The following is a 10,000-nucleotide window of genomic DNA, read 5'->3' as shown; positions in this document are numbered from 1 at the left end:
GTTGAACACTGAGCTGTAGTCAATGAATAGCATTCTCACATAGGTGTTCCTTTTGTCCAGGTGGGAAAGGGCAGTGTGGAGTGCAATAGAGATTGCATCATCTGTGGATCTGTTGGTGCGGTATGCAAATTATAGTGGGTCTAGGGTTTCTGGGATAATGGTCTTGATGTGAGCCATTACCAGCCTTTCAAAGCACTTCATGGCTACAGACGTGAGTGCTACGGGTCTGTAGTAATTTAGGCAGTGTAACTGACAGTTAGACTTACAGGTTATGTCGTTGTCTTTTGTTTGAATTGTTTATGTGTCCGCTGTGCGGGGGAAATGATAATACAAGCGGAACCACGTAGCTAATACTGTTGTAACAGGGATCCTTATTGTAGCAACACACTGTTGGAGGGAAGGCAATCCTGCGCTGCTAGTTAGCTAAGTTTTCATGTCATCGGGTGTAGTTCATAAAGGTTGAAGAGTGTATGTTAGGATGAAGTGTGAATTCATGCCAGGAATAATACGTGTGAAGTTTGATTTCCTTCTGTATAAGCAGCCAATGAGGTATTTTTTCCTTTATTCATGTGTTTAATCTGAACCCGTTATAACGCCGGTTAAACTGTTATGCATGTAAGCACTTCAGAGTTATACCAAGCTAATAAGTCACTCGTAAGATAAGGTTGTAAGAGTGTGCTTAACTGTATTTTTCATTTACTTTATAGTTCTCACGGAAGGTGATAATTCTGACTAAAACTACAGAATAAAGCCGCCAGTTAAAATCAAGGAACGGTTGTGCTCGTGGTTACTGAAGGGAGCTACAGGCAGGTTGTCTTTGTGTTCATGGGCACAGGGACTATGGTGGACGAGACAGCCTATAGGGAGGAGGTCAGAGACCTGGCCGGGTGGTGCCAGAATAACAACCTATCCTTCAACGTAACCAAGAGTAAGGAGATGATTGTGGACTACAGGAAAAGGAGGACCGAGCACGTCCCCATTCTCATCGATGGGGCTGTAGTGTAGCAGGTTGAGAGCTTCTAATTCCTTGGTGTCCACATCAACAACAAACTAGAATGGTCCAAACACACCAAGACAGTCATGAAGAGGGCATGACAAAGCCTATTCCCCTCAGGAAACTAAACAGATTTGGCATGGGTCCTGAGATCCTCAAAAGGTTCTACAGCTGCAACATCGAGAGCATCCTGACTGCTTGCATCACTGCCTGGTACGGCAATTGCTCGGCCTCTGACCGCAAGGCACTACAGAGGGTAGTGCGTATGGCCCAGTACATCACTGGGGCTAAGCTGCCTGCCATCCAGGACCTCTACACCAGGCGGTGTCAGAGGAAGGCCCTAAAAATTGTCAAAGACCCCAGCCACCCCAGTCATAGACTGTTCTCTCTACTACTGCATGGCAAGCGGTACCGGAGTGCCAAGTCTCGGACAAAAGGCTTCTCAAAAGTTTAAACCCCCAAGCCATAAGACTCCTGAACAGGTAATCAAATGGCTACCCGGACTATTTGCATTGTGTGCCCCCCCTACCCCTCTTTTACGCTGCTGCTACTCTCTGTTTATCTTATATGCATAGTCACTTTGACCATACATCCATGTACATACTATCTCAATTGGCCCAAAGAACCAGTACTCCCGCACATTGGATAGCCGGGCTATCTGCATTGTGTCCCACCTCCCGCCAACTCCTCCTTTTATGCTGCTGCTACTCTCTGTTCATCATATATGCATAGTCACTTTAATAATACCTACATGTACATACTATCTCAATAAGCCTGACTAACCGGTGTCTGTATGTAGCCTTGCTACTCTTTTTTCAAATGTCTTTTTACTGTTGTTTTATTTCTTTACTTACCTACACACACACACACACGCACGCACGCACGCACCCACACACACACACACACACACACACACACACACATACCTTTTTTCCGCACTATTGTTTAGAGCCTGTAAGTTTCACTGTAAGGTCTGCACCTGTTGTATTCGGCACACTTGACAAATAAACTTTGATTTGATTTGATAAAGCCATGATATAATTTTCTGGAATTTTCCAAGCTGTTTAAAAGCACAGTCATCTTAGTGTATGTAAACTTCTGACCCACTGGAATTGTGATACAGTGAATTATAAGTGAAATAATCTGTATTTCAATTACGTAGGAAAAAAAAAGTAGATGTCCTAACCGACTTGCCAAAACTATAGTTTGTTATCAAGAAATTTGTGGAGTGGTTGAAAAACAAGTTTTAATGACTCCAACCCAAGTGTATGTAAACTTACTACTTCAACTGTATGTGTTTTCGTGTCTCAGTGTGTGTATGGGCTTTTGCCTTTGCGCCTGTGTGTGTGAGTCCTCACGTGCAGCTGGGAGCTCTTGCTTCATCTCTCTCCTCATCAGTCATCTCCAGCAGTGCCCTAAGGGCCTTCATTATGTAAGAGGAACAACGCTGCAAAGCGCAAACCGACAACTCAGCCATAGCTATGCTGAAATAAAGCCTGTTAGGCCACCTATAACACAGACAGTACATTCAAGTTTAAAGTTTTACTAGTTGTATATACGGGACACGCATGGTACACATCGTCCAATGAAATGCTTACTTCTCTAAAATGCAACAACACTAAAGAAATAAGTAATATTAAATAAGAAATACTAAAAGATGGCCTACACACAATACCCCATAAAGTGGAATTATGTTTTTTTTTTAAATGTGTACAAATGAATGCAAAATTTAAAGCTGAAATGTCTTGAGTCAATAAGTATTCAAGTTCAACATAAAAAATGTGCTTAACAAGTCACATAATACGTTGCATGGACTCAGTGCGCAATAATGGTGTTTAAAATGATTTTTGAACGACTACCTCATCTCAGTACCAAACAGATACAATTGTCTGTAAGGTTCCTTATTGGAGCAGTGAACTTAAAACACAGATTCAAACACAAAGACCAAGGGAGGTTTTCCAATGCCTTGCAAAGTGTTTCATTGATCACTGCATTGTTGGGCGCTTGCAAGAAAGACATTTCACTGTACTTGCGCACGTGACATTCAAAGGTGAAACTTGAAAACTATTTGTCGATGGGTAAAAATGTAAAAAAGAAGACGTTGAATATCCCTTTGAGGTGAAGTTGATAATTAGACTTTGGATGGTGTATCAATACACTTCAAAGATACAGGTGTCCTTCCTAACTCAGTTGCAGGAGAGGAAGGAAACTGCCATGAGACCAATGGTGACTTTAAAACAGTTACAGAGTTTAATGGCTGTGATAGGAGAAAACTGAGGATGGATCAACATCATTGTAGTTACTCAACAATACTAACCTAAATGACAGAGTGAAAAGAAGGAAGCTTGTACAGCAGGGGTGTCAAACTCAATCAACAGAGGGCCGAGTGTCTGGGTATTTTAGATTGTTTCCTTTCAATTAAGATGTAGACAACCAGGTGAGGGGAGTTCCTTACTAATTAGTGACCTTAATTCATCAATAAAGTACAATTGTAGAGGCAAAATCCTCAGACACTTGGCCCTCTGTTGAATGAGTTTGATAAAAGTGCTGTACAGAATAATATTCCAAAATATGCATCCTGTTTCCAATAAGGCCCTAAAGTAAAACTGCAAAATACAAAGCATTATGTTTAGGGCAAATCCAACATATCACATCAATGAGTACCATTCTCCATCATTTCAAGCACGGTGGTGGCTGAATCAAGGTTATGGGTATGCTTTTTGTCAAGGACTATGGAGTGTTTTAGGATAAAAAGAAAAGGAATAGAGCTAAGCACAGGCAAAGAGGAAAACATGGTTCAGTTTGTTTCCAACAGACACTGGGAGACACTGGGAGTAGCCTATTTACAGTTTTGACTTTAATCTGCTTGAAATTCTATGGCAAGTCTAGCAATGACTAACAACCAACTTGACAGAGCTTGAAGAATTAAAAAAAAAAAGTGCAAATTTGACCAAGAAAGACTCACAGCTGTAATCGCTGCCAAAGGTGATTCGAACGTGTATTATAAACTGGGTGGTTCGAGCCCTGAATGCTGATTGGCTGATATCAGACCGTATACCACCGGTATGACAAAATATGTATTTCTACTGCTCTAATTACGTTGGTAACCAGTTTATAATAGCAATTGGGCACCTGAGGGATTTTTGGTATATGGAAAATTTCAAGGCTAAGGGCTGTGTCCAGGCACTCCGTGTTGCGTCGTGCTTAAGAACAGCCCTTAGCCATGGTATATTGGCCATATACCACACCTTCTCATGTCTTATTGTTTAATTGACTCAGGGGTGTGAATAGTTAGGTAAATGAGATATTTCTGTATTTCATTTTCAATAAATTTGCTAACATTTCTAAAAACATGTTTTCACTTTATAATTATGATGTATTGTGTGTAGGTGGGTGAGAAAAATACAATATTTAATCCATTTTGAATTCAGGCAAAAAGAAGAAAGAAGAAACCCACACACTGCTCTTGCTAGTATCGCTACTCTTTATAAAGCTTCCCATATCGGCCTCAAGGCCTTCCTCAGAAGTTTTTTAAATTTATACCCTTATGTAGATTTTGCTCTATCCACATCCGTTCAATGTATCAAATGGGGTTGGAGTCTAGGTAAAATACACACCTGTTACCAAATATAACAATGTGCATTTCATAAGTAAGGTATAAACCTCCCTCTGCCTGGTGCTCCATACAAGATCTCACCTTGTGGAGTTGCAATGATCATGAGAACGGTGAGGAATCAGCCCAGAACTACACGGGAGGATCTTGTCAATGATCTCAAGGCAGCTGGGACCATAGTCAGCAAGAAAACAGTTGGTAACACATTACGCCGTGAAGGACTGAAATCCTGCAGCGCCCACAAGGTCCCCCTGCTCAAGAAAGCACATATACATGCCCGTCTGAAGTTTGCCAATGAACATCTGAATGATTCAGAGGACAACTGGGTGAAAGTGTTGCGGTCAGATGAGACCAAAATGGAACTCTTTGGCATCAACTCAACTCGCCGTGTTTGGAGGAGGAGGAATGCTGCCTATGACCCCAAGAACACCATCCCGACCGTCAAACATGGAGGTGGAAACATTATGCTTTGGGGGTGTTTTTCTGCTAAGGGACCAGGACGACTGATCCGTGTAAAGGAAAGAATGAATGGGGCCATGTATAGTGAGATTTTGAGTGAAAACCTCCTTCCATCAGCAAGGGCATTGAAGATGAAACGTGGCTGGGTCTTTCAGCATGACGATGATCCCAAACACACCGCCCGGGCAACGAAGGAGTGGCTTCGTAAAAAGCATTTCAAGGTCCCGGAGTGGCCTAGCCAGTCTCCAGATCTCAACCCCATAGAAAATCTTTGGAGGGAGTTGAATGTCCGTGTTGCCCAGCAACAGCCCCAAAACATCATGTACCGTCAGATCTTGGGTGAGAACCTCCTTCCCTCAGGCAGGGCATTGAAAATGGGTCGTGGATGGGTATTCCAGCATGACAATGACCCAAAACACATGGCCAAGGCAACAAAGGAGTGGCTCAAGAAGAAGCACATTAAGGCCCTGGAGTGGCCTAGCCAGTCTCCAGACCTTAATCCCATAGAAAATCTGTGGAGGGAGCTGAAGGTTCGAGTTGCGAAACGTCAGCCTCAAAACCTTAATGACTTGGAGAAGATCAGCAAAGAGGAGTGGGACAAAATCCTTCCTGAGATGTGTGCAAAACTGGTGGCCAACTACAAGAAACGTCTGACCTCTGGGTTTGCCAACAAGGGTTTTGCCAACAAGGGTTTTGCCAACAAGGGTTTTGCCACCAAGTACTAAGTCATGTTTTGCAGAGGGGTCAAATACCTATTTCCCTCAATAAAATACATATCAATTTATAACATTTTTTACATGCGTTTTTCTGGATTTTTTGTTGTTATTCTGTCTCTTACTGTTCAAATAAACCTACCAGTAAAATTATAGACCGATCATTTCTTTGTCAGTGGGCAAACATACAAAATCAGCAGGGGATCGAATACTTTTCCCCCTCACTGTATATATATATATATAAATATAAATAGATAGATAGATAGATAGATAGATAGTAGTTTCCCTGTATCCTGCTGCGTCCAGTACAGTATATGTTGTGAATTACATTTCTCTCTCCTTTTTCTCACCCTGTCGCACTGTCTCCCCATCTCTCTCTACCCCATCTCTCTCTCCATCCCCATATCTCTCTCCATCTCTCTCTCCATCCCCATCTCTCCCCATCTCTCTCTCCATCCCCATCTCTCCCCCATCTCTCCCCATCTCTCTCTCCATCCCCATCTCTCCCCATCTGTCTCTCCATCCCCATCTCTCCCCCATCTCGCTCTCCATCCCCATCTCTCCCCATCTCTCCCCATCTGTCTCTCCATCCCCATCTCGCTCTCCATCCCCATCTCTTCCCCATCTCTCCATCCCCATCTCTCCCCATCTCTCTCTCATCCCCATCTTTCTCCATCTCTATCCCTCCCCCATCTCTTTATTCCCTCATCTATCCCCATCTATCTCTCCATCCCCATCTATTCCCCATGTCTCTCCCTCCCCCATCTCTCTCATCCCCATCTCTCCCCCATCTCTCCCCCATCTCTCTCCATCCCCATCTATTCCCCATCTGTCTCTCCCTCCCCCATCTCTCTCATCCCCAACTCTCCCCCATCTCTCCCCCATCTCTCCCCCATCTCTCTCATCCCCATATCTCCCTCATCTATCCCCATCTATCTCTCCATCCCCATCTATTCCCCATCTGTCTCTCCCTCCCCCATCTCTCTCATCCCCAACTCTTCCCCATCTCTCCCCCATCTTTCTCCATCCCCATCTCTCCCCCATCTCTCTCTCCATTCCCATCTCTACCCCATCTCTCTCTCCATCCCCATCTCTCCCCCCATCTCTCCATCCCCATCTCTCCCCATCTCTCTCTCCATCCCCATCTCTCCCCCCATCTCTCCATCCCCATCTCTCCCCATCTCTCTCTCTATCCCCATCTCTCCCCATCTCTCTCTCCACCCCATCTCTGTCTCCATCCCCATCTCTTCCCCATCTCTCCATCCCCATCTCTCCCCATCTCTCTCTCATCCCCATCTCTCTCCATCTCTATCCCTTCCCCATCTCTTTATTCCCTCATCTATCCCCATCTATCTCTCCATCCCCATCTATTCCCCATCTCTCTCTCCATCCCATCTCTCCCTCCATCCCCATCTCTCCCCCATCTCTCTCTCCACCCCCATCTCTCCCCCATCTCTCTCTCCATCCCCATCTCCCCATCTCTCTCTCCATCCCCAACTTACCCCATCTCTCTCTCCATCCCATCTCTCCCCCATCTCTCTCTCCATCCCCATCTCTCCCCCATCTCTCTCTCCACCCCCATCTCTCCCCCATCTCTCTCTCCATCCCCATCTCCCCATCTCTCTCTCCATCCCCAACTTACCCCATCTCTCTCTCCATCCCATCTCTCCCCCATCTCTCTCTCCATCCCCATCTCTCCCCCATCTCTCTCTCCATCCCCATCTCTCCCCATCTCTCTCTCCATCCCCATCTCTCCCCATCTCTCTTTCCATCCCCATCTCTCCCCATCTCTCTCTCCATCCCCATCTCTCCCCATCTCTCTTTCCATCCCCATCTCTCCCCATCTCTCTCTCCATCCCCATCTCTCCCCATCTCTCTCTCCATCCCCATCTCTCCCCATCTCTCTCTCCATCCCCATCTCCCCATCTCTCTCTCCATCCCCAACTTACCCCATCTCTCTCTCCATCCCATCTCTCCCCCATCTCTCTCTCCATCCCCATCTCTCCCCCATCTCTCTCTCCATCCCCATCTCTCCCCATCTCTCTCTCCATCCCCATCTCTCCCCATCTCTCTTTCCATCCCCATCTCTCCCCATCTCTCTCTCCATCCCCATCTCTCCCCATCTCTCTTTACATCCCCATCTCTCCCCATCTCTCTCTCCATCCCCATCTCTCATCCATATCTCTCTCCATCCCCATCTCTTTCTCTCCATCCCTATCTCTCCCCCATTTCTCTTTCCATCTTTCTCCCTCTCCTCTTTCCTCCTTCTCCCATTCCTCTCCTCTTCCTAGCGGTCCCCTTCCCCCTGAGCCACAGGCTCTCCATGAAGGAGGTGTTTGACTGTGAGGGGAAGCCCAGAGTAGACCTGCTAAAAGCCCACCTCACCAAGGAGGGTCGTCTGGAGGAGGTGGTGGCCCTACGTATCATAAATGAGGGAGCCGCCATCCTGCGCCAGGAGAGGACCATGCTGGATATAGAGGCCCCAGTCACAGGTGAGAAGGGAGGGGGAGTGGGGAGGGAGGGTGAGGAGAGGAGAGTGGAGAGGAAGGAGAGGACCATCCTGGATATGGAGGCCCCAGTCACAGGTGAGGAGGGAGGGTGAGGAGAGGAGAGTGGAGAGGAGAGGAAGGAGAGGACCATGCTAGATATAGAGGCCCCAGTCACAGGTGAGGAGGGAGGGTGAGGAGAGGAGAGTGGAGAGGAGAGGAAGGAGAGGACCATGCTAGATATAGAGGCCCCAGTCACAGGTGAGGAGGGAGGGTGAGGAGAGGAGAGTGGAGAGGAGAGGAAGGAGAGGACCATCCTGGATATGGAGGCCCCAGTCACAGGTGAGGAGGGAGGGTGAGGAGAGGAGAGTGGAGAGGAGAGGAAGGAGAGGACCATGCTAGATATAGAGGCCCCAGTCACAGGTGAAGAGGGAGGGGGAGTGGGGAGGGAGGGTGAGGAGAGGAGAGTGGAGAGGAAGTAGAGGACCATGCTGGATATAGAGGCCCCAATCACAGGTGAGGAGGGAGGGTGAGGAGAGGAGAGTGGAGAGGAGAGGAAGGAGAGGACCATGCTAGATATAGAGGCCCCAGTCACAGGTGAGGAGGGAGGGTGAGGAGAGGAGAGTGGAGAGGAGAGGAAGGAGAGGACCATCCTGGATATGGAGGCCCCAGTCACAGGTGAGGAGGGAGGGTGAGGAGAGGAGAGTGGAGAGGAGAGGAGAGTGGAGAGGAGAGGAGAGGAAGGAGAGGACCATCCTGGATATGGAGGCCCCAGTCACAGGTGAGGAGGGAGGGTGAGGAGAGGAGAGTGGAGAGGAGAGGAAGGAGAGGACCATCCTGGATATGGAGGCCCCAGTCACAGGTGAGGAGGGAGGGTGAGGAGAGGAGAGTGGAGAGGAGAGGAAGGAGAGGACCATCCTGGATATGGAGGCCCCAGTCACAGGTGAGGAGGGAGGGTGAGGAGAGGAGAGTGGAGAGGAGAGGAAGGAGAGGACCATCCTGGATATGGAGGCCCCAGTCACAGGTGAGGAGGGAGGGTGAGGAGAGGAGAGTGAAGAGGAGAGGAAGGAGAGGACCATCCTGGATATGGAGGCCCCAGTCACAGGTGAAGAGGGAGGGGGAGTGGGGAGGGAGGGTGAGGAGAGGAGAGTGGAGAGGAAGTAGAGGACCATGCTGGATATAGAGGCCCCAATCACAGGTGAGGATGAGGAAGAGTGGGGAGGGAGGGTGGGGGGAGGAAGGAAGGAGAGGACCATGCTGGATATATAGGCCCCAGTCACAGGTGACGATGAGGGGGAGTGGGGTGGGGGCAGGAAGGAGAGAAACATGCTAGATATAGAGGGAAAGGAAAGATGAGGTGAGGGGAAGGAAAGAGGACAGGTGAGGGGAAGGAAAGAGGACAGGTGAGGGGAAGGAAAGAGGACAGGGGAGAGAGGGAAGGAAAGAGGACAGGGGAGATGACAAGGGGAGAGAGGGAAGGAAAGAGGACAGGTGAGTGGAAGGAAAGAGGACAGGTGAGGGGAAGGAAAGAGGACAGGGGAGAGAGGGAAGGAAAGAGGACAGGGGAGATGACAAGGGGAGAGAGGGAAGGAAAGAGGACAGGTGAGTGGAAGGAAAGAGGACAGGTGAGGGGAAGGAAAGAGGACAGGTGAGGGGAAGTAAAAAAAGATAAGGGAGAAGACTGAGATTCAGAGAGAAGAGAAAGGAAGAGAGTTGTCTAGCTGCCTGTAACCCA

At 47.7% G+C, this 10,000-nt stretch overlaps 1 protein-coding gene across 5 annotated transcripts in view; it reads left to right on the top strand.

The window, feature by feature from the left end:
• LOC135526589 (protein phosphatase 3 catalytic subunit alpha-like) overlaps positions 1-10,000 on the top strand; it is a 48,152-nt gene that overhangs the window by 10,727 nt on the left and 27,425 nt on the right. For 2 of the 5 annotated variants that reach the window (XM_064955092.1, XM_064955095.1), the window contains exon 2: positions 8,071-8,271. In XM_064955092.1, the coding sequence (XP_064811164.1) occupies positions 8,071-8,271 (201 nt within the window). The other 3 variants (XM_064955096.1, XM_064955097.1, XM_064955098.1) reach the window with 3 other exon arrangements.

Source organism: Oncorhynchus masou, chromosome 32 (genome assembly GCF_036934945.1).
Source record: "Oncorhynchus masou masou isolate Uvic2021 chromosome 32, UVic_Omas_1.1, whole genome shotgun sequence".
Lineage (NCBI taxonomy): Eukaryota > Metazoa > Chordata > Actinopteri > Salmoniformes > Salmonidae > Oncorhynchus > Oncorhynchus masou.
The sequence above is the reverse complement of the archived record's forward strand: the minus strand, read 5'-3'. Positions and strand labels throughout refer to the sequence as shown.